The 23,775-nt window shown below is 38.0% G+C and overlaps 1 protein-coding gene across 3 annotated transcripts in view; it reads right to left on the bottom strand.

Annotated features, from left to right (window-relative positions):
- NEDD1 (NEDD1 gamma-tubulin ring complex targeting factor) overlaps positions 1–23,486 on the bottom strand; it is a 30,052-nt gene extending 6,566 nt beyond the window's left edge. Inside the window, exons 1-13 of one of the 3 annotated variants that reach the window (XM_088165084.1) lie at positions 21,369–23,486; positions 17,474–17,617; positions 15,572–15,666; positions 14,073–14,189; positions 12,757–12,897; positions 7,546–7,775; positions 6,405–6,606; positions 5,306–5,486; positions 2,642–2,773; positions 2,440–2,481; positions 1,800–2,023; positions 1,052–1,196; positions 593–749 (exon numbers count right to left, since the gene is read on the bottom strand). In XM_088165084.1, the coding sequence (XP_088021210.1) occupies positions 593–749; positions 1,052–1,196; positions 1,800–2,023; positions 2,440–2,481; positions 2,642–2,773; positions 5,306–5,486; positions 6,405–6,606; positions 7,546–7,775; positions 12,757–12,897; positions 14,073–14,189; positions 15,572–15,666; positions 17,474–17,609 (1,802 nt within the window). In that variant the 5' untranslated portion in view covers positions 17,610–17,617; positions 21,369–23,486. Of the gene's footprint in view, positions 1–592; positions 750–1,051; positions 1,197–1,799; positions 2,024–2,439; positions 2,482–2,641; positions 2,774–5,305; positions 5,487–6,404; positions 6,607–7,545; positions 7,776–12,756; positions 12,898–14,072; positions 14,190–15,571; positions 15,667–17,473; positions 18,559–21,368 lie in introns of those variants that run through there. The other 2 variants (XM_014889523.2, XM_088165083.1) reach the window with 2 other exon arrangements.
- Positions 23,487–23,775: the final 289 nt, after the last annotated feature.

Here is a 23,775-nt window from a genome sequence, read left to right as displayed (position 1 = left end):
ATAGTTTTCAAACTCCACTCTCAATAGAACTGTGCTAATTTGACTTCTTTCAAGACAACTGGAATGTTGGTTAGATAACCACAAACTAAGCTGACACCGACCATCACTTACAGCATAGGCATTATTTCAATGTAAAGCTCCACCAGCAGAAACACACACACTCTGTTTTACCTTACACATGCAAAGGTAACAACAATCAAAGCCAACTCAAGTCAACTGGCTATGTCAAACTCTCCTCACTGTCAACTTGAAATTTCTCCTGCTGGGATAGGAAGATGAGCAAAGAGGGAAAGAAATAAGCACAAGGATTCAGGAGAGAGCAGAGAACTCGCTATGCAGACTAAATTTATCATTTGACAAATATTCACTGTCTGGAAACGTCAGCAAAGTCATATACCAACAGCCCTTGGAGGCGTCAGTCTAATTAGTCATCAGAGCTATTAAAACCTAAGTTTTATACCTAGTTTTTCAAAAATAGGGCTATAAATAGTGTAATTTTCTAATCCGAAGAGAAATTTGTTTGAGCAGATGCTGAAACACCTAATTAAGAAAACGTATCACTGAAAACAACACTCTGCAGGAATACCAGTACCTGAAGTCATCCATTGTTTCTTGTATCATATTCTGAATGAAGTTGATTTGAATTGCTGTCAGAGGTGCATTTGGTCTGCTACTCCCAATGGTTTCTACTATTTTTTCTGACAATGAGCTTGCAACTCCAGCGGTGACAGGTGATGTTATCTTTGAACCTTTACAATTGAAAATAAAACACTGAGAACCCTCAAGACAAATAAAAACCCCTCATATACTGCATTACACTGACATTTAAAAAATATTTATTTAATTACTTTTACCTCAAATATTGTTTGGTAAAAAAAGCAAATCAGACTTAAAAGGAGTCTTTTCAGAGACTAGAGACATTCTAGGAAGGCTGGCTTGATCTAAAGAATCGAGATCAGATGTTCTTTTTTAACGCTAAGTCCATTTTATCAGATTTCACATCAGTTTACAATCAACCACACCTAGAACTGGGCCAAAATTATCAACTTACTTGTTGAGGTAGTACCATTTACTGGTAGATCATATGCGGGATGGGCCTGAATATTCTTCATTAGTTTCTCATTTGCATCAGGAGTAGATGATGGTGGAGAACTTAAACTTAAAGGTTCTATGCTTGATAAGCTTGATTTCGAAACCTGACAACAAAAATATTTTTTTTTCATTTGAAAGATGAAATCTACTTGTTAGAATTGTCTAACTGCACTTGAAGATTAAGTTTTCCGAAATGCACTTTCAAACACTTTTGCATTTAGGAAATGCTTTTCATTTCCTAGCAAGATACCCGAAAAATGGATCAGCCCCAGCAAATTCAGACTTCTCAAGAGCAATACAAAAGTAGCTAAGCTCTGTGCAGAGGCATATCAAAGATATCTCAAGAAAAAGAGGGAGATGGAGAACAGGGAAAGAAATGGATGGAAGTGAGCAACAAACAACAATCAATCATACTGGTGAAACCATCTAGTGATCCTTTTTGATTTTCTAGAAAAATCCAAATACTCCTCAGGCTACCTGTTTTGTTCCATGGGATCTTACGTAAGCTGATCTATTTAAGACAAACATACATTTATCTTCCATTGCTGAAGGCCAAGCCACCTAAATCACACAAGGTTTTACAGATGTGTTAATAGTGTGTGAACCAAGTTGCAAAATAAAATCAGATGGGGCAGTACTCAGGATTTCTTTCTTCAAGCAGTAATATTCTGTCAAGATTCTAAAAGGACTACTCATAATAAGAATACCTGCTTTAAGACAGCTTTAGAGTCTTGTTTTCCAAGACTTATCTTCTTATAATCAGTCTCTGGATGTTCCTCTTCTTCTTTAATTGGTGATCCCACAAGTGCATGTAATGGGCTAGACTGTGTTCCTTGTGCACTACTGCCCACTGAGTTTCTTTTCACTGGAAGGGCAATGGTCGGCTGTGGGAGAAAATCCAAACCCAACAGGTAGGACTGGAAATCCAGGCCTGAAACGAAAAGGGAAAGATGAAACACACAGATCAATAAACACACGCACGAAATTTATCCCACAGTTAAAATGCCTGCACACTCATACAAAACTGATTGACAAAAGAAATCACCAAGAAATGTACTCTACAGAAACTACATCATTCCATCTCACTTATGGTACCTCCATCCTTATAAAAGTAATAAAACATGAAAAGCCTCTGTATATCACTATAAATCGTAAAAAGGAAAAAACCCAATCACTTTAGGACCATACTCTTGACTTCCTGTTACCATGTTGTGTCTCTCAACGTGTCAGACTATTTCCAGAGAAGTTGTTTCAGTGTCTGATTGGGTCATTTGTTTGTTTTCAATGGTATGACAAAATCAGCATGTGAGAACTAGCAGAGACCTCCTATCACTGGTATATACTTACCATTTCCTTGAGGATCTTCAGTCACTTTATTTGCAATAATATCTACAAAATAGCAGAACACAGACAGATGAAGTGTTTATCAAGTTCATCATCAAAGACAAATTAAAATATCAAGTAGGTACAGTAGTCAGTAAGACACAAATGACATTTTGTCATGCTACATGCAAATGATGCTCTACAGATTCTAGTATTAGTAACTTACCATCTCTGACTGGAGAAAACACATCTCCTAAACTACTTCGACCCAAATCATCAAAATTTTTTAATTCAGCACTTTTCCCATGATCTGTTTCTTTAGATGGAATGACATCCAAGCTGGAACTATGGGGAAAACCTTCAAAGGACAAGATCATTCAGTTAGTAACTGACCTTTTCCAAAAATAACATAAATTACGGCTAAACAATCTCGCACCAAGCATGATACTTGCCAAGTCCAGTAAGCACTTCAGAGCCATCTTCAGATGCTAGTTAGAGGGTCAATTTTAACTTCCTCATTTAGGCTGTCAACAAAGGTACTACAACTAAAAACTAAAGAGGGTTGCAAAATTGGAGAACCCACTCATGTTCAGAGAAATCAATATGATGGGTGCAGCAATTTTATGGTGGATCAGGTAAAGTGTAAAGTAGTGACTGCACACCTTCTGCTAATAAGGTAACCACATTCAGATGATAAAAGATTAAATTTGTTCTGCAAGAAGAAAAATTTGCTGTACTAGGGTCGTTAAGCATTCCAAGGGAAATTACATCTAACACTAGGTAAGCTTTAAAAAAGGTGTTTCTATGTCCTCTGCTTATTTCTAATATTACAACATCAATTTATATATTCTAATATTAGAAAAATCAAATTGGAGTTACAACTGCAGACAAAAAAAACCCCAACCAAACTTGTTCCTAGACCTTTCCTCACTCTACCCTCAAGCCCAATCCCTTACCCAAGCTGGGAGGGATTCTTCAGTTGTCTCAAGAAGGGAAGCATATCTTAAGTCCAAAAAAAATCCCCAGTAATTATTCAAACGTTTTTAGAAAGAGAATTGAACTGCTCAGACAACCACCAAAATAACTTTTGTAATTTCACAAAATGTTCATAAAACCTGCAAGTACTTCTCTATATGGGATTGCTTGTTGAAGTGACCCAAATATGACCATGTGGGTGACTGCAATTAATCATGTCCATGTATTTACATTAAGTGGAACCTGAGCCATGTTTACAATTTCATATTTAAATGTATTAATATATTACATTTTTCACTACTCCCGATGTGTCAGTTGTGACACCAACATAAGATTGCACTTGCTAGTTAAGTAAATACTTGGTATTTACCAAGTATATACCGAGTCAAATCAGAAGTGCAGTATCAACCTGTGTGTCAGAGCTTAGAAGATCTATATGGAAAAAGTGCAATGTAAAATTGGTGCAAAATATCTTGTGCACTTTTATCCATTTCTCAGTAATCTAAAGGTAGTAAGGTACCTAAAGCACAGAACAGTTGTAAATGGGAGTTTATGGGAAGCCAGCTCAAAGTACATCCAAGTTTCTCATCACATTCTAACTTTGTTTATGCTTTTGCACCTAAAAAATACCTGTGACTGAAAGCCTCAATTTTGTTTAAATATGCTATCAGATTACTGAATGCCCCTTGTTTCTCCAGTTAAATCCCATGAACAGATCTAGAAGAACCTCCAGACAACAAATGAAGTTTGTGGTATCTCATGCATTCCCATTTAAACCTTAAAGACCTTATCTTCTGGCGTGTTCAGAGGTCTTGATTTTTAAAGTGAACACTCAGATTAAGGAAAACTGTTTTGCTTGGCAAGCCTTTACTTTCTTAAAACAGTTATTTATTATGCACGGTCCTCTTTAAGGGGTAACAGCCATTACATCTTTAAATAAAGATAATAAACTGTATTCTTTAACCAAAATAAAACTTTCCACACCATTCAGTAATGTTGATTAGCAGCACTTCTTCCATACACAGGAAACATTCTACTTCACCTCATACTTCACTGCATACTCGAGGGAGGTCATTAATACACATCCCTATGGACTGCAGTGGCTTATTGCCTAATTACTATTACTAAATATACTTCTCCCTTTAAAAAGGGAACGGGAAAATGCCGTTAACATTAAAATGGATTGAGGATTTTTTTTTTCAAGAATCAAACCAACAGATTTGGTTACTGATTTGATATTTTCAGAACTCTTGAATTAAATAAAATTTTAAGAGTACATTTCACACAGTGGCAGTTTTGGAATGCTCAGAATTCGTACAAAGAACTTGTTAATTTCAGAGACATAGATAGCAAGTACAGTTATACAACTAACCATACTTGCAACTATATTTAACATCTTTCCTACCATGTGATACTAGAATCATGCCTCTCACAAAAATACAGTTCAGTTGTCATATGGGTTTTTGGACTAGGTTGCTTTTTTATTCTGTGTTTTCCTTGGTTGTTTTTTGGGGTTTTTTTTATGAGGTCTGTTACTCCTATTTGTTAAAAGAATTACAAATCTTTAGCTCTGCATTCCATGCAGATATTGAATCAGAAACTACATTATGCACATAAAGATAATCTACAAGAAGTTAGAATGCGAAAGATAGTCCCACAGTACCACCACAACTTTTAAGACTTCATGTGTCCTAAGCTTATAGTAGGACCCAATTTACATCCGACAGTCTCACAGCATGTGTTAGGCAGTAGGGAAGGAAAAGAAGTATATGCACGTGCATGCACATACACACAGTACTTCCTAACAAATGCCCCTTCCTCAGTGAAATTTTCATACTGTAATGGTCAAAACACAAAACATTGCTTCCATCTTCAACATATGCCAACTATTATAAGAGTAGGAACACAACATTACCTGTTTTCTCCTGAAAAATCTCTCCTCCCTTATTCTCATTTGTCAATGTAAGATGAGAGGAAACTGTTGCTGATGCTTGAGAGGCAATGTTTTTGATGCCAGTATTTTGAATTCCTCCAAGATTACTACCAGCTTTCACTTCTATTTTTTTAGGTTTATTTGAGGAACCTGTGAGGTTAGACTGAAGAAAAAATAAAACTAATTAAGAGAAGTTATTATTCCTTCAGCCAGAAGTAAAAATACAAGACAATATGCTTCCCTTTTTAAAAAACAGTAAAAAAATTCAGTTCAAGTTGCAAAGGTTGCCTTGGAGATATGCCTTTATAAAAGAAAGGTGTCTTCATGTAACTTCAAAGATCATGGGAAACATCCATATTATCAAACAGATACTGTGAGGAATACAACAATGATAGCAACAATTTAACAGTGGAGTGACCCCCCAGGAGTCAATTTCAATTCCAGGTTTAGCCACAGCAGAAAAAAGCCATTACATTATTAGGGACTACAAATTTTACAAAAATACTTAACCACTAGCAGCAACTGTGCTAGAGGAGAAGGTAGGACTCAGAGTGGTAAAGAATCCATTTCAAAGGTTCTCTCTGTGTCCACTAACTGGAATCAAAGTTTCTGGATACAGTAGAGCCTAATTAAGTCTTGGAAGAACCTCTTAAGTCTTCTCTATTATTTAATTAGCTTCTCCACGGTTTCTATGTGCTAGCAAAAATCCATATATAGGATATACAAAATATCTTCAGATGAGCAGCCCTGTGTCTTCTCTTTAAGCAGAGGGGCCACTACAGACCTGCCTACAAATAACCAGAGGTGCCACAAACTGATCTGCAAAGGCAGCATATCCACACCAGAAAACCTAGCAGACTGTAACTTCCACTTATTTCTACACTGAGGCCAGGAGTGAGGGGAATTCCACATTAACAATGGCTAAAACAGCAGTTAACACTAAGCCATTTTTAATTCCTACATTGGTATGATCCAATTTTGTTGGCATCTGTAAGACTTAAGATAGTGAATGCTAAACATTTTTTAGAACTTAAACTTATGCTTTGCTTTCATTAATCCACATATTGAACAATAAAAATACCTTGGAAGAAGTGCTACTGAACTGAAGACGTATGCATTTCACACAGCCTTTGTGAGCAGTAACTGTTTTCACTGGTGATGTCAGTTGTCTTAAGTCATACTGGCAGATCTTTCCCCGGGAACATCCTATTGCCAAAGTAGTACCATCAGGCATGAAGTCTACTGTGGTCAGAGGAAAATCAGCTACAATTGTTGTCAGTAACCTTCAAATACAAGAAAGGACAGGATGTATCTTTTAGAATTCACAAGTTGGACTTTTCAACACAGAATATCTGAAAAAAAAAATATATATATAAAAGCTTTCATAATTCAGCTACATGTCAGTAGTTTGACTTCTCCAGTGCCAAATAAATTCAGTGAACTATTTTAAGAAACAGTGGATTAGGCGTACACTAAGCAGTCACACTTAACAAGAAAAAAACTGCATATGCCCCAAAGACTTCATGGGGACAGGATCACATTGCCTTCTTAATAGCAAACACCAACATTATTTACTGGTTTCATCATTTGCAGCAGCATTCATACTACATATATCTTCTCATCCTCTAGTCTCCCAAGCCTATTAACTCTACCCTTCCCATAGCTCTGGGAAAAACTTCAGGTCTTAGTTTGCATCGTTCTACTACATCCTTCCAGAATGCAAACAAACTCCTGCTTTTACTCAGCTAGAGTAAAAGCACTACTCACGCTAAAACCAATGTCCCACAAAACCATTTGCCATCCTGTCCTCCTATTACAAAGTCTCCTCCTTCCTGCTTTTTCATCCAATATACTCCCCATCTCAGCAGCTTTGTGCACCACACTTAACTCTTATATATTCTAGAAAAACAGGCAAGTTAAGCTCACATGGCTAAAGGTCCCCACAGGCTGTACTGCCCCTTACGGAAGTTAACTGCTCTCTATCAACAAGAAAAGCCCCTAATACACACTGGACTTCAATTAGCTCCTACATGCCTTGGAGTTTTTCAATTATTTGTTTGTTAACTTAGAAAGCAAAATGGACTATGGGACAGGCTCTCCACTTCAACCATTCCTCACTGGCGCTGAATGAAATAATTCATGTCATAATTAGGTATGTTTTTTCAGTTTATAAAACCCAAATAAGAAATCTTCTAAAATCAAAAGGTCTTTCATATACTCACTTTTTACTCAAAGTGTCATAGAGAATAATTCTTTTATCCAAACCTACAGTTACAAGCAACAGCTTATTGACTGGAGAAAAGCAGATTTCTGAGGCTGGTGCTTTATGAGTATTTTCAAAATTATGATATGGGTTCTGGCTATTTACATCCCAGAGAGTTACATTTCCACTGTCAGAAACAGTGCCCAGCAAGGATTTCTTAAAGGATGAATATTTCAAGTGTCGAATAGGCTGTAAAACAGACATAAAAATGAATTTTAATACCAATATTAAACATGATATTGAATTATTTTCTAAAAACACAAACAGATTAGGAATACAAAGTAGTCTACAACAGCTTCCAACTCTGAAATATAAATAGTAAAGCCAGAAAAATATAATTTTTCATTACATTTTTGCTAAATGCCATTTTTGCTATTGGGGGGGAGACTTTTTTTTTTACTATTATTGGGTACCATATGAGCTAATCAGCAAAATTAAGTCAAAGAAAAATGAAACTTCCAGAAAAGTTTCCCTAATCTTCAGGAAATATCATGCCTTCATACAAAAACCCCCACATCACATCTAAAATTATAGGTGTGAAAAGGTACATTATTTCATCCTGTCAAGAATGTTAAACTTAATTGCCCTTCACTGATTTGAGGTACATGGATATCAGCCAATTTGATAAGACATACAGACTCCAGAGTTAAATAAATATGTAGGTCCTGCAGAACAGAGTTCAACCTGTGGACTAAGACCACAGAAGAGGATAACGTGTGTGGTTTATCACATGCAGCCTTGCTGTTGAAGAACCAGGTAATGCAGGAATTTAACTTGCCTTTCAGAAAAGATATTTTGTTTCCCCCACATTGCTTCAGAGGATGTTTCAGATGCTCACTGCTCTAATACTACAGTACTCAATTTCCTGATTAATTTTAGTTATGACCCATCTGCACCTATTTGCTCCTGTGACCATAATGCCCTTACACTAAATAGTTTCCCAACTCTTCAGTGCTGCTATCCCATGTTTTAAAGAACAGTAAGCTTACCTTCCTTCAGGCTTTATTTTGCTATAAAAAAGTCCCCCAGGACTGCTTTTTCAGTACCATCAGTCTTTTTGCAACTCTCCCACTACGAATCTTTCTTGAATATGGACAACTAAAATATTTTATGATCTTCAAAATATTTTGCTACTGTCTCTGCAACAGCAGTAACATTTCATCCATTTTATACTGTAAAGACCCACCCTGAAATATCCTAAACAGCATTTTCTTTTCTGAGTCTGTTTTGGTGATTGTCATTTTATATTAAGAAATCCAACTCCTTCTTTCCCTTGGCAATTTTGCAATCCTACTCTAATAAGAGCCTCACTTGTCCCCTAAATCTGGTATCTTGATTTCTACTCTGCCACAGTTATTCCCGTATCTTTTTCAATCATTTTTTTCAATCATTTTTTTCAATCATTTTTTGATACTGACACAATCCTCTCTGATGGGCAAATGCCTTTCCATTGGGTTTCATCATAGCTCTACCTAGAATCACAGAATCATTAAGGCTGGAGAAGAACTCAAAGACCATCAAGTCCAAGCCTTACCCCAGCACTGCCATGTTCACCACTAAACCATGTCCCTAAATGCCACACCTATGTGTTCTCTGAATGCTTTCCAGGATGATGATCCCATCACTTCCCTGAGCAGCCTGTCTCAATGCCTCACTGCCCTTTCAGACAAGCATTTTGTCCTAATATCCAATCTAAACTGGTGCAACTTGAGGCAATTTTCTCTTCTCCTATTGCTTGTTACCTGTGAGAAGAGACCAACCCCCACCTTGCTAGTACCTATTTTTCAGGTGGATGTAGAGAGCAATAAGGTCCCCCCGTACTCCTTTTCTCCAGGCTGAACAACTCCAACTCCCTCAGCTGCTCCTCACAAGACCTGTGCTCCAGACCCTTCCCAGTTTTGACCTTACTTCTACTATCATAAGCACTACTGAAAATACTAAACAAGCTAGATAATGAACGAAAATATTTGTTTGATTTATCAATACAATGCTTCTTACCCATCCTATCTAGAATTTTCTCACAAAGCACTGAATCAAGTACTTTACTGAAGTCCAGTCCAATGAGTGCTCTTATATTTTATTTGCCTGAAAATGCTCTCAAAAAGCTATTGTTTTATTCTAGCATAGACCACACCACAATGCACTGTACTGGCCTTTATCCTATTTCTGTCTTTAACATAATTTTAAAGCAGATATGTGTTGCTTCATATTCTTCCAGCATCATTTCCAGCACTTGTATTGTGTGCCTTGCTGGAAGCCAAATTGCTGCAACCTGCTTTAAAGAGGTGGCACTTTCATCTGCATATTCAAATAGGAACGAGTACAACTCTTCATCATTAATACAGTCCTCTGCTGGTCACAATTTTCTCATCATTTTTCTGTTTGTTTATATTGAAAAATACTGAGAGATTCAGGAGTGACATCTTTAATTACAAACAGGATCTACATGGGAAATATTCCTGACCCTCACAGTTCTCTCCTTTCTTCACCTCCAAATACCTTCCTCCTTACTGCCCTGACATCTGCTCATATTTCATTTTCTCACTCCTGTACTTCTGCCCACCAAGATTACTCTCTTCTAGCTCTTCTCAAATCTCCCTTGCTATCCTACCAAGCCAGCCATTTCCTTTTAATCTCACAGGTCTGGGCAAGCTCTCCATTTTCTTTCATATGCCTACATTCCCCATATTACCACTGCTCTCGACTTTTAGCTTTAAAGCTGATAGACTTTTCACTATATGGAGTGGCCAGAATCCATCACACTCCTTTACAAATCAGCCAGCTGTTCAAACAGCTAAACTAAATCCTGTTGCTAGGAGAACTGCACCAGGCAGTGAAGACTTGAACAAACATTTTATTTTGAAACAAACCTTAATTTATCCTCACTACAGCAAGCAGATAAGAATCTGGTAGTCTAAATGAATGCCAATAGCAAAGACAAATTATGGGATCTGCAAACAACTTTGCAAGAACTCAATTCTAATAAAACACAAAGATGTTCTAAATTAAAATCAATTAACAGAATGTAGGCCAATGCTCCTATGAAAATAATTTTGTTTAAAGTCAGAGAAAGCACTGCAACCTTGGGCTATTCTACTACTTGTAGAATCTACACAACATGAGAAATTAGCTGGCATGGAAACTACATTCCATCATGCTGAATCAAACACAGACAAGCTAAAATTTGTAAGGTTAGACTTCACATTCCTCAATTCTAAAAAAAGTTACTATGGAGTGGTGACCCTTCCTAAGTCAGAAAACTAGCACCAGGATCAAACAGTATAATACACTGTTTATCTATTCAAGTTTACTCTTAAGGAAGCCTGGCCCCTAAGCTATAAATCAAGTAAAGGCTTTTTAAATCTAACAGAATTACACAAGTCTTGAGATATTTGCTTCACTGCAGAATCAACTCTCCAATTAAAACCCAAAACAATAATAAAGCCATTTCTGCACACAAAAGTAAAGAACATTTTTAGGATCAAAGACAAGCTGATAAACTGGGACATCCAACTAGCCAACTCATTACAAAATCATAGCTCAATTCCATTTTAAATTAAAACTATAATCAAATAACTGCCCTCCCTGAGAAAATGTTATAGACCCTTCAAAATGTGAACAGGAGCTCTTTGTTTGCAATTACTCTAACACATCAAATAGTTTTATCCATCCTAAAGGTCACTCAGCTTTGCAGCAGACTTCTTGATTTCATCTAACAAAATAGTTAATTCATGGTGTATCTCCTACTCCTAATCACTTTCTGGTAAAAAGAATTGAATATATCAAACATATTCATGCAAATCATCCTCACAAGAATTTCTTCATTTTCCAATTAACTAGCAGCATAGCCTCCACTCTGGATATTAACCTCAGCTACATAATCCAGCCATGGACCTCCCTGCAGCTCCCGCCTCACATCCACATTCTTCCTAAGATCGTAACATTCAAATCAGAAAAATGACCTGACTATACAGATGGATTTTGAAGATCAAACCAAGTATGAAGTACAATTTTGCTTCAATATAAGTCTGAGATCAGTGATGGATCAGACACTACAGCATCTAGCAGCAGAGATAGTTTAAATTTAACAGAGACTTTTCATCAGAAAGTGTACCATAATTCCCCAGATGCTATGAGATTGTAAGAGATTTTTCACCATGTTATACTGTTCGTGTGAGACAGGAGAAGAATTTAATTTGACATATCTGCAATTTAAGACTGAAAAAGCTGTTGTAGTAACAGAAAAGGAGTAAGTCACAACTTCAGCATTCCCTGCAATATTAAAGGTCAGGTTTAGGACCAAAGCAACAGCTCTGCATCCCCTAGGCAGCTCCTACCTCTGTAAAAATGATTCAGTAAAAAACTAAAGCATGCCTAGAACTCAAACACATGGCTATCCATAACACAAGACAATTCTCACTAAAAGCACACATTGGAATTTCCAGTGGGACAACACAGCTCATTTACTACTGCAAACGCTTTTATATCAAGGGAATTTCCCTTGTGATACCAACTAATTCTTTTAATACCTTTTGAGTCTGCAGAAGGAATTGCAGTGGCAAACCCCACCAAGGTTCTTAAGTAGTACATATGCTTTGTATTTGCCATGTGCACAATATTCCTTCAAACTAGCTCTCCCAAATACTAACTAAATACCTAAGTAGGCGTTAAGATAAAACCTCATTACTTTTCTCTTTGAGCAGCTGTGCAATTTCAATCTCCAGATTAAATAAACTTATTTTCAAATACAGGCTTGTATCCATCCCTACTGTACAGACAGCTCTGAGCAAGTTAGAATCCAGGCTGCATGGTCTTTGCCCTCTGCAATAATACACATTGTGGTGAACTGAAATACTGCTTTGGTTTGTAAAGCCAACTGCACTTCAATCACTTCTAAGATATCTAGAAGTTTGTTCTTGAGGAGCCAGTGTCTACCAAGTTAAAATCTGCTGTAACCTGCACAGAGAAAAGGCACTTGAGAAACGTGTATTCCTAGTATATAAAGCTATAATGCAGAGAGTGGTCTGCTTTCTCCTTTCCCTAAGAGCACTCTTAAAAATGAAAATGAAATAAAATACCAAAACTTAAAAGCTCTTGATATGTGCATTCAATTTCTAAAGACTGCAAATTAAGCTTAGTACCTGAAAGGAACTTAAGACAGAGAGCCTACCTGTCTGCTGCCATAACCAAAGGGGCTACTTGATAAATTGGTGGTAACGCTGTGTAGGATGATTTCACCACTCAAAGATCCAGAAACAACATAGCCATCATTCCAATTATATGCAACACACGTGACTTCATCTTTATGCTCCTGTGGGAAAGGGAAGTTAGGAGAGTGTTAAAGACATTCTTCCTAATTTATGCTTTTGCAAAAAAACTTCAGCTTGATTTTTTTCTGACCATCTGTAACATTTTTAAATATTTGTGTGTTATGGAGTATCACAGAAAACAGCAGCAAAACATACCAAAGATCAACCATAACCACTCTCTAATTGTTTGCATTAGGTGATTTTAACAAATTAGTAAAGATGATCACATAATTATATACAATATTTTAAAAAGACAACCAGAGATATTTACCACAGGTGTTATGGACATTTTTTTAAAGTAATGTCTCCCAGAAACCAGTGATATTTGAATTTACTTTCTGTTAACCTGATGTACTACTGACAACTTCCCCTTCTGTCACTTTTAGCATTAATATGCTTCTAGCATTAATATTAATATTTACCAACCAATTTTTCTGTACAGTCATTTGCAGTGATGATATTGTGTATAATGAACACATTATTTTCCTCCTATATTTCTATATAGGGGAAGACAATTGAGTACTTCTAACCCTAAAGTTAGGAATTTAATGTATTGTATTGTCTACCTAGAGGTTTTTGTTTCTTACTGTCACTCTGAAAAACCAAGAAAAAACCAAATCAAAGCTGAAGTTTCATAGCTTCTTAAAACAGTGGTGCTAAGTAAGGGCAAACCATCTACTGAAGGCATTCAGCAAAGACACGAAGCCATCCTAAGCTATGGATCATACAAAAGTTTGAGGGAATTCATACTGGACCAGCTAGAAGGCAACCATCTCCCGGTTTTGCACACCATTAGTTCTGCGACAGTATTCCACAAATTCACAAGTGTTTTCTCATTCAACATAACAGAAACAGCAATTACCTGGAATGTAACTCCTGGAAAAAATTCCCATCAGATAACACCAATAAAAATTTGCAATATAAGAAGTCTGTTCTGAGAATTTAAACATATATTATTATAGAATTGTACTCTGAAAACACTGAGTTACATATGTTTGTTAAATTTGCTATTTACAGCACATAAAGAACACAAACTTGAACAAGACCCAGATGTGTGCTAGCTCTTATCAGTGACCTTGATTCTACACACGCACCAGACTTAGAGAAAGTATATTTTTTACAGCTGGCAGCAAAACCTGGGAGTGGAAAGCTACACTTCTTCCTCCACCAAACTTACCTTTAGGCTGCGGTAAACCTTTCTGGACTTCAAATCCCAGATGTTAACTGTGTTATCAAGGCCTCCACTGATGAGATACGAAGAACTAGAATTCAAGCTCACACAGGTCTGTTTTGCCTAATGGAGAAAGAAGAAAAAAGTAAGCTAAAGATAATTAGGGGATTTATTCAAATCTACTTCAAACACATTGATGTGTGTTTTCATTTTCATCAGCACAAATAGTCACACTGACAGACAGACCTATTCATATTCCACAGCCTTTTCCTAATAAAAGGCATTTAAAATCAAGTCCAGTTTGGGCATACATTTAATATACTTTAAAACATAAATAAACCTTCAAATACTCCCATTTCCCCATTCCCATTTCAAATTTTTGGCCACCTTTTCCTCCAATATGCATTTTCCCTTTAAACTATAGCTCTGTAAAGTGCAATCACAGTATTTTATTCAGGTACTGAGGTTTTTTAAAAAAAAAATTATAAGGAGAAAAAACTCTTTAGAAGAAAATCAAGAAGTCATCTAAGTTACATACTTCACATTCTCTAACATTACAGGGAATATTATAGCAGCAAACCTCATAATTCAGTTAAGTGATTTTTTTTAAAATAATCACTGAAGTACCAGTTTTTGGAAAAAAAATGTCAATCTAAATGATAGATCTACATTGAGAACAAATTATTATTCAGTTCCATCACGTTGAAAATTCACTTTTAAGTTCTCAAGATTTGAGTGAATAAAAAAACAAGTCCATCTAATTATTGACACGATAAAATTGTAAAGGATTGCATTACTTATAGATCAAATTTAGTGATATCTTCAGGACAAACACTCCACCTTTGAAGGTGTTTGCTTCAGCACCCTAAAAGCAAGGTTTCAACAACATTTCAGAAAATTTCCTGTCCAAATTAGCATTACAACCAATATGCAAGGAGAATAATTAGAATGGTTTAGAGCACTAAAAAGCTATTTAAGTGACCATGTGAAGAGACTCTTCTAAAACTAAGTCCAGCTTTTTTAAGTGCCACACTTCCATTTAACAGGGGGAAAAAAAGCCTTGAACACAACACAAATTCCCTTGTTTCTTCGAATTCCAGAACCTGGCACATGTACGCTCCCAGAACAACCTCTACATAGACTCTTCTGTTTTCCAGTGCACAGTTCACAGACATGCACAATACTGACAGCTCAAGTTGGAAAATGAGGTTCAAACTTGAGCTATTCCATCTCCTACACATTTGATCACATCTGAACCACTGACTGCCTTATCACATTTGCATAACTGCATCTGTACCTTCTTACTGACAGAACTATTTTAAAAGCAGCATTGCCCCCATTCTTTATATGTGTTTAACAATATACAAGGAAATGTTTTTACATATGTGTCATAATTCTAACAATACTAAAATTAAATTGATCCCAACATGCAGAACAGACGTGAGACACATGGGATACAAAGTGAACTGGGGAAAAAATGAGGGAAAAGCATTATTCATACTTACTCCTTCAGCTATTTCAAAGAGTGGAACAGGTTTGCTTTTACAGCTTGAAACAACTATTTTATCGCCAGCAGCAGAAGCAGTGGCCAGGTATCTATCTTTGTCACAAGTTAAGGAGCATAATTGTAGGATACTGGTGATTAATAAAAGCAACAGGAAGTTTCCCTTATTGAACAGAAGACAGATTGGCTAAACAGTCTAAAGCACTTGAAGGGACTTAGAAACAGAAACATAAGCTATTTTCCAAGCTTTCATTAAGAAGCTCTTGAATTCAACTACAGCCCTTGCTTGCCAATACAAGAGAAGCAGCAATTTCTTTGATAAAAAAGATGAGAAATATCTGCCAGGTATTATTTAAGAGCTCTTTACCACTAAGGCAGCTTATCCAGTCCACAATTCTGCTTCCCCACATCCTCAAGTAAGAGCTCCATTTATCACTAGTTCAAAGGAATGTCTGCTGCTGTTAGCAGACTATGGATGTAAAGAATGGTCCTGGTCATGACAAATGCTAGACTACTTCACCATACAGTTTCTAGAGTACAAAGAGCAGTTGCCAATTTCTCCCACTCTGTACTGAGAAAAGAAAAACAAAAGCCCAAAAAGAACCTTTTTTGTAACCAAGTATCCCAAAGTAATAAGAGCATTTATAGAACTATGGAGCAAGGAGACTGCATCTGAACTGCCACCAAATAAATTGAGTAACCATTCAGTCTTCAAGCCAATGCCCATTGTGATTTTGCATTTGCTCATTTAAGAATTAATTGGCTGGATTTAACATAAGAAAACCTGCAGGCAGAGTAGTGCTTGCTACTGCTTCCATTATTTTAAGGCACTTTTGTATAATCTCACAGAACTATGCAGAATTCTTCTATGAAGAATGCTTTATCCCTAACAAGCTGACAAGTCCATAAAGCAAGGTACTTCATTTTTTCAGTTTTGGGAGATAAAGAGAATTGGTAGAAGAAAGCATGTAAGACAGACTGTCCGTAGATAAAGTTTACTAAACACATACACGTGTGTACGCATATACATGAAAACACTGTATCTGTGCTTCAAATTCTCTGCAAGCTCCATAGTCAAAACATTAATTTGTGTTCCAGCTGGTATTACTTCTTTTCACATACATTAACGTAGAGGATAGGCATTGAGAACTTGCAGGACTCAGCTGCTATGTGCCAGCATCCTGTCCTCCTTCTGCATCAAGATGAGGCACCACCACCTTCTCCTGTGACAGCCATACAAGCTGTTCACCCACTGACATTTCTCATATGTTCATCTAACACTTGGCCCCTGGTATCATTATCCTAGAACTGGCTTCAGTCAGAGGTGAAAGACCTAAATGGGTCAGATCCATTTTGATGATAAACCACTACCATCCCATGAATGTCTTCCTACAGAACACACTTGTGCTTCCTCTCCAAATGCTACAAGCAATGGAAAGAAAACCAGTGCTTAGAGGTAAGTGAATCAACAAGTCCCAGGAAAAAATTTCTTCACTATACTATGTATAGAATTTTACTACACCAGCAATTGCTTTGCTCAAGCTTGTCAGTTAATTAAGCACTGTCTTGAAAGCAAGTATCATAATCAACTGCTGAAGAAACAAATGAGTAAGCTTTACAGTTGGCAGGCAATTCAGGCATATTACAGCCATTAGAAAAGTGCTGGTTTCCAAGATGAGAAACTTTTTCAGAATTATTTACCATCATGTACTGATTTCATTAAACCCTTCAGCATGGGGAACCACAAAGCTTTGGTCAAAAGACATAGCAATGTTTTTAGACAAGGCTTCAAAATACGCCAGGCCTCTGTTTTATAAACACCAGTAATAAAAGGAAAGAAAAAAAAAAGCACTGGAATTTTGCAGAACACCCACAGAAATACGGTTGAAACAGTAAAGGATACTATTGCTGGCCCAACACAGTGAACTGACTGGATGTGAGGGTGTATGTGGGTTGAACTGCTCCACCACAGTGAAAGATGAGGAATCCCATATTTTAATGTCATCTCCTGATGATGCAAAACGTATGCTTTCTTGCATGGCTGCACCTGTTTGGCAGAAATAAATGAAAATACATAAAATAAGAAAATAAACCAGGCAACCGAACAATTTTAAATGGTAAAGTTGAAGTTTTCTTGATAATTGCAACATTTCTTTGGAGAGCTAAACAGTGCCGTTTGGCTGCATACACGAGTGAAAGCAGCAGTCACTCCAAGCTTTTGCTACTTGAATTTCTTGCAGGAAATACGTGGTTTCTTTTTCACAAAGCCACCCTCTCTACGGCATCAAGAGACTAAAATGAAGCTTTTATCTCCACAGTTCACAGCTGCCTACCAGAAAGCCTGAGCATCTGAAGGACCCATTTCCCACCAGTAGATGGGGATATACAAACCAGAATCCAACTGTTGCAGGGGAAGGCTGGCAGTATGGACCTAAAGGACTCACTTCAGCGTTCATCTCACCACTCCAAAGGAGACATCCGAGAATCCTTTAAACTAAACCTTTGACAGTAGAATACGAGCGACAACGAGTCACTTTTCATCGCAACTTATAAAACATTACAAAACAGAAAGACCAAGAACAATGTACTGCTACTTATTTTGACTGACACCTTTCAAAACTTAAAACGGGTGCCCGGTTTGAAACGCTGATTCTCAGCGTTTTACTCCTAGCAATTTTCAACTATCAACAAACAAGGACTGTAAACATGAGCCTTCCCTTCAGCTGAAAACCCCCTTAGCCAAAGTCTGTGGGACGTTTCAACACAGCTTTAGGCCATTCATTCTTACTGCCGAGAGTGTTAACACTCACAAAACTACACAGGAAATTCAGGGTCCACATCCGCCTTCACTCGGCATCAGCCCGCGGAGCCGCTTTTCCCGCCTCACACGGAGCTTGTCTCCCGCCCCGCAATTCAGCCCTGGAGGCCGCGGGCGGAGCCGCTCGGTGCACCCCGCCACACGGCAACGGCATCGGCATGGGCACGGCACTGCCCGGCCCCGGCCCCGCTCCCGCGCTCTCCCCGCGGCGCTGCGCACCTGGCCGGGCGGGCACAGGGCCGAGCCCCGCTGCTCGCCCCGCCGGCCCGGCCCGGCGCCGCCTGAGGGACCGGCCCGGCCCGGCCCCGGCTCCGCCCGCCCCGATTGGGCCCGGCCTCGCGACCCCGGCCCCGCGCGCGCGCTCGCGGCCCGACTTCCCGCGCCGCGCCCAAGTTCACACGCCCCGTCCCGGCAGCCCCCGCGCGCCGCTGCCGGCGCTACGGCGGCCCGGAGGGGCCCGGAGCCGTCACCGGGGCAGCCGCTGCGGGACGGGCCCTGAGCCCGCACGGGCACGGAGCCGCGCCCCGGCAGCTGCTGAAGGAAGGTGGCGCTGGCCACGCAATAAACCTGCCGTGAGGGGGTTTGAGGGGCACCACATTGCCGCGTTCTGAATTGGAAATGCAGATTCCAGTGCTGAGCAAACGGCATCTGGGATATCCGTACACCTGGGACACGGGGATATGGCGACAGAGCGAAATAAATGATAGCAGCGCATACATTACTTCTAGTGACACCAGTAGAGAATTGCTGGATCTGTTTCTTGACTTGCAATAGAACTGTTATCCTGGTCATGCTGAATTTTACAGGAGGGACCTTTTTATTCTTTTCATCTAGTAAAATAAAACGTAGCACTTCCTTTAAGGTAATGTGTGTTTCCATTCTTGCTTTCTACCCCTAAGCACAAAATTATATACTGAATTTAAGGGTCTATTAGACGTGGAACCTGTAGCAAAACTTTTTGTAGAGGTCTTTTAGTAAGTCTTTACTCTGTTTAGTTTCAGAACCTCAGAACCCTCAGTCGAGATGAAATGCCTGATTTACTTTTTCTGATGGAGTCTTGATTTTCCAAGTTCATTTAATATCTAGGCTGTATAAATGAACCAGAATTAGGAGAAGTCATGACACTGTTACACAAAATGCCATTATTTCCCTACAGCAATGAGGATCATGTCTTTATTGCATCTATTAATTCTCATTAACCAAACATTAGTCATAATTTACATATTCAGTCACCTGCCTTCCCAGCTGAGTATTAAGGGATCCACAGCATTCCTGCAAGTATTCTACCCTCACTCCACTTTATAGTCCTAATTTGCTGCTGAACCTGTCATGTTTCACTTCTGAGGCCACTGCTTGTTACTCCCTTCTGGCTCCAGCACAGGGAGAATCTAAAGCCTTTTCTTTACCACAACTTCTGCCTTTTTTGCTGTATCTCCTCACTGTGGAACATAATTGTTCTTACAGACAGATAGGTGAGCACCTGCCTGACAAGCCCTGAAGCCTTGAACGATTAAAAATTTGAGGGATTTTAATTAAACATGATCAGCATGTTTTGCTTCATTCTGCAACAGCCCCTCAATTAAATCAGTTTTTCCTGCTGATAGGACCTTTGCTGGTATTTTTTATGGCAGTGCCTATGCTGTGCTTGTCTCAGCATTTGCAAGGAACCATTGGGACACATTGGTGTATCCTATTTGGGGAAAGGACCGTAGCTGGAAGCCCAACTTTTAAAGCCCGAGTGCTGAAAGGCCACCTGTGCAAGGCAGGGCATTCTCAGCAATTGTGCAAAGCTGTAAAAGCAGTGGAAGTTTGAGCAATACACAGGTGAAGAGAGGCAAAAATAGTTTATATAATAATTTTTACTGTATTATTACTATTATTTTTGCACATAGAAGTATTCGTTCTTTTCCCATAATAATTAGACCTGGATTAATAACAATTCTTGGATTAGGCTAAGATTTCAATTATGCTAGTACACTTTTGCCTTTAAACATACATAGGTTTCCTCTTTTCCCATAAACAAGGTTTTCATGTAGGGGCAGTGACTTTAGGTTCTGAAGGATGAGCCACAGAGTTCCAGGGGAGTAAGACCAGTCAGGACACTAGGGAAAAAAAGGCCTGGATTTCTTCATAGTGAGAGGAATGTTAAATTTCTTTACAAATGAGTTGTGGATCAGCCTCTAGATAAGGCTAGCACTGAGAGATAAAAGAAACAATGGGATGGATTCCACTGATTGATGAATGGAAACAGATATTTGCCCTTACAAACAAACTGTAGGGCTGCTGATAAATGAAATTGGATATCGAAAGATGAAAGAAGCAACGGGGGGAAAACTATGAATTCTATAAGAATTAAAAATTAAAAGGGAGGGTTATACATTAGAGGGGAATTTCAGGTATCAGGCGTTCCGGGAAGTCTGTGCCTCTCAAGTACCTAAGCCAATGGGGAAAGAGAGAGGGAAATGCGGCCGGGAAAATAGGATAAAAAGGAGGCTGCGTCCTCCGAAAATTTGAGAGATCCCAGGGGCATGTCCCATGGCCTCTCCCTTTATTCGAATAAAGCAAAAAGGACTCCTCTGTCTCCTTTTTGGACATAAACCTCTGGTGTTTGTGGATTAATTTTCCTGACAATAGTTATAATTGTTTTTTAGAGTGGTTTGGAAACCACTTTAAAGTTGGTATTCTCCCATTTGGTAGTGGAATCATAGGAATGCAACAGAGCTAATTAATGCACTGCACATTGTATGATGGTAAAATATATACAGTAATTTGACAGGATAGACAGAATCTTGACTTTCTCTGCTAGCTCTACTGTATAGTAGCTTTAGGATGCCAGAATTCACAGGGAATGAAGCAAGTGTCACTGCCAAGAAGCAAGGAGCTTTGCCTAGGGTGGCTGCTGAAATGTACTTTTCAACTCTGAATGTCTGGCCAGGAGCTCAGCCAGCCCTGTAGGTGCTCTGTGTTTTCACAGACTCACCCTCCACGCAGCACTATAGGGCTGGCTCAGTCAGCTCGTCATTATTCCTTAGGTGGTGTATTCTGGTTCCACACAGAGGTTTGCTGCCATTTGCTTCTGCACAGTCTTTTTTTTTTTTCTTTGCACATTAAGTAGAATCCTAAATCATGCTGAGATGGTAGACAAATGAGAATAATTTTAATTATCTCTGGGGTTTCAAAGTGGAAAATTAAATTGCAGTGGTAAATATTTGACTTCAGCATTTGCCTCTGGACCCTTTCACCCACTCTGTTTTAAAGATTAACCTATGCTTCATATTTTCACTTCTCTCATTTAATGATGTTCTCAGTATCTTTAACTCAAAGAAAACCTTTGGCAAGCATAAATGGATCTCTCTGCTGGCTTAATTAGTTCAGCATATTAACCAATAATTAATTCTAACTCCATAATTATTCTTTTAAAGAATCTTCCTTCTTGGATTTCACTGAAAATGGACTGGAAACAAATGACTGTTCCCTTTACAGTGTGTCTCAATTGAATAATAACATAAATAGCCTTACTCTTTCATTCAAGGATCTGAAAATATTTTCCAAATGTTGATGCAGAAAACTTAAAATCCCTCACTGATGAGGGGATTACTGTTATCTTCAGATAAAGAAACTGAGGCATAGTGAGTGTAATTACTAGGATTATTTTGTTAGATTGATGTCATCCAGAAAATTAATATATACGTTGAACAACAAAAAATTATTGTGAATTGGAGTGGTAATGGAATTTAAAATCCAGTCACATACAATTGGACAAATCTGTGTGAAATTACTGATTTCCACATCTTAAAATTAATTTAACCAGAAATAATTTCAAGCTACTATATATTTGTAAGCATGAGAAATCCTGTGAATGCCTTGAATACAGAACATCTTTCAAGGCACCAATATAACTTAAAACTATATTGAAACAGTATTTGAAAACTGAAATTCTAAAATCCATTCAGACCTTTCACTGTTAAGCTCCCCGTTCAAATTCAATTTGAGCTCTAGCATGTTCTTGATGATACAATTTTTAACTGCAGGACCAGAAACTGGGGTTTTTTTCATCATTTTTGCTTCATTTAGTTCATATAACGGAAAATACTGGAATAATTTAAAAACCTCGAACACTTCTTTTTACTGTCTTTAGTTTTGCATAGGTCTTTCTTGTCCTCATCCCAGGGGGATGAACTGAAGTGAAAATGTCATTCTTTGCAGAATCTTCCAATTTCTCCCCACAGTGCACTCTACCTCCCTCTCTCTCTCTCTCTTCATCTACTTGCCCCATCCCACGATTTATCAGATAGGGAAGCACTCCTTGCACAGATGTTGAATGGATAAATATTTCAGTTAAAATTTGAAAATAATTGGTAAACATGCCAGGGGTTGAAAGCTGTCAGCATGGTAAGCAGCTCTTTGGCATTGTTGTATGGGGCAGATCACAGGGAAGAACTTCCTGCAGCAGAAGATCCTCCCTTACACAGCGAAATCCTCCTTCCTCCTCTTCCTTTTTAATTATGGAGACAGTGACACAGACAAGTATTCTATGCAAATCTAATTCAGCATGGTGCTGACACAAATCTGTTCTGGTTTCACATATTGAAGGCTTTCGTCTCCATTTACTGGTAAGGAAAAAAAACCAACCAACTACTGCAATACATAACCAAGAAACAATTTGCTTTGCAATTACTTTTTTTTCTTTCCCTTGTGTGATTACTGGAGACATTCAGATACGAGCTTCCCTCCACACAAGCAGATTTTAAATAAAGAGTTTAATTTTATGCTAAAAGAAAAAATTCTCCAATGTTTCTCCTGAAACCTGCATTGAATACTTTATCCTGTGTTTATGAGAATAAAACCTGCTGCTATGGATACAGTGAGGTCAATGTTTTAATATTATTATTTCACTGTGCTGTGTTAAAGGACAATATTTTTCCTCCAAAAAAAATCTTAGAAAGTATGTATTATAGGGAAGTAACTATAGTTATGTATTTTAAATGAATAGGTAAAGGCTTTTATTTAATATTTCTCTTTCAAGTATAGGAAATATAACAAGGTCCAGACAGGCAGCACTGAAGAAACAGCTTGTCTGTAACAGAACTTCACTTCCATTTTTACTTGATGCTATAGCATGTTCTACAAGTATTAATTAAGCTGCATAAAATTCCTATGATAATCCTCAAGGTGACCCCAAACAGAAAAAGATAGGGTTTTACTTTTTACAAAGCACAACAAAAGACAGAACACTTTGGTTTTTTGTTTGTTAAAAAAAAAAAAAAAAGCTGCAATTTCTTACTTGTTCCTTGTAAAAGAAAAATGAGTAATGTCAATTTTTATCTTTCCAGCTTTTTGAACAACTGCAGAACATTAAATTCTTTTAATGAAAGAATAATGCTAAG

Source organism: Sturnus vulgaris, chromosome 5 (genome assembly GCF_052056855.1).
Source record: "Sturnus vulgaris isolate bStuVul1 chromosome 5, bStuVul1.hap1, whole genome shotgun sequence".
Taxonomy (NCBI): domain Eukaryota; kingdom Metazoa; phylum Chordata; class Aves; order Passeriformes; family Sturnidae; genus Sturnus; species Sturnus vulgaris.
This window is presented reverse-complemented; position numbering and strand designations above follow the sequence as displayed.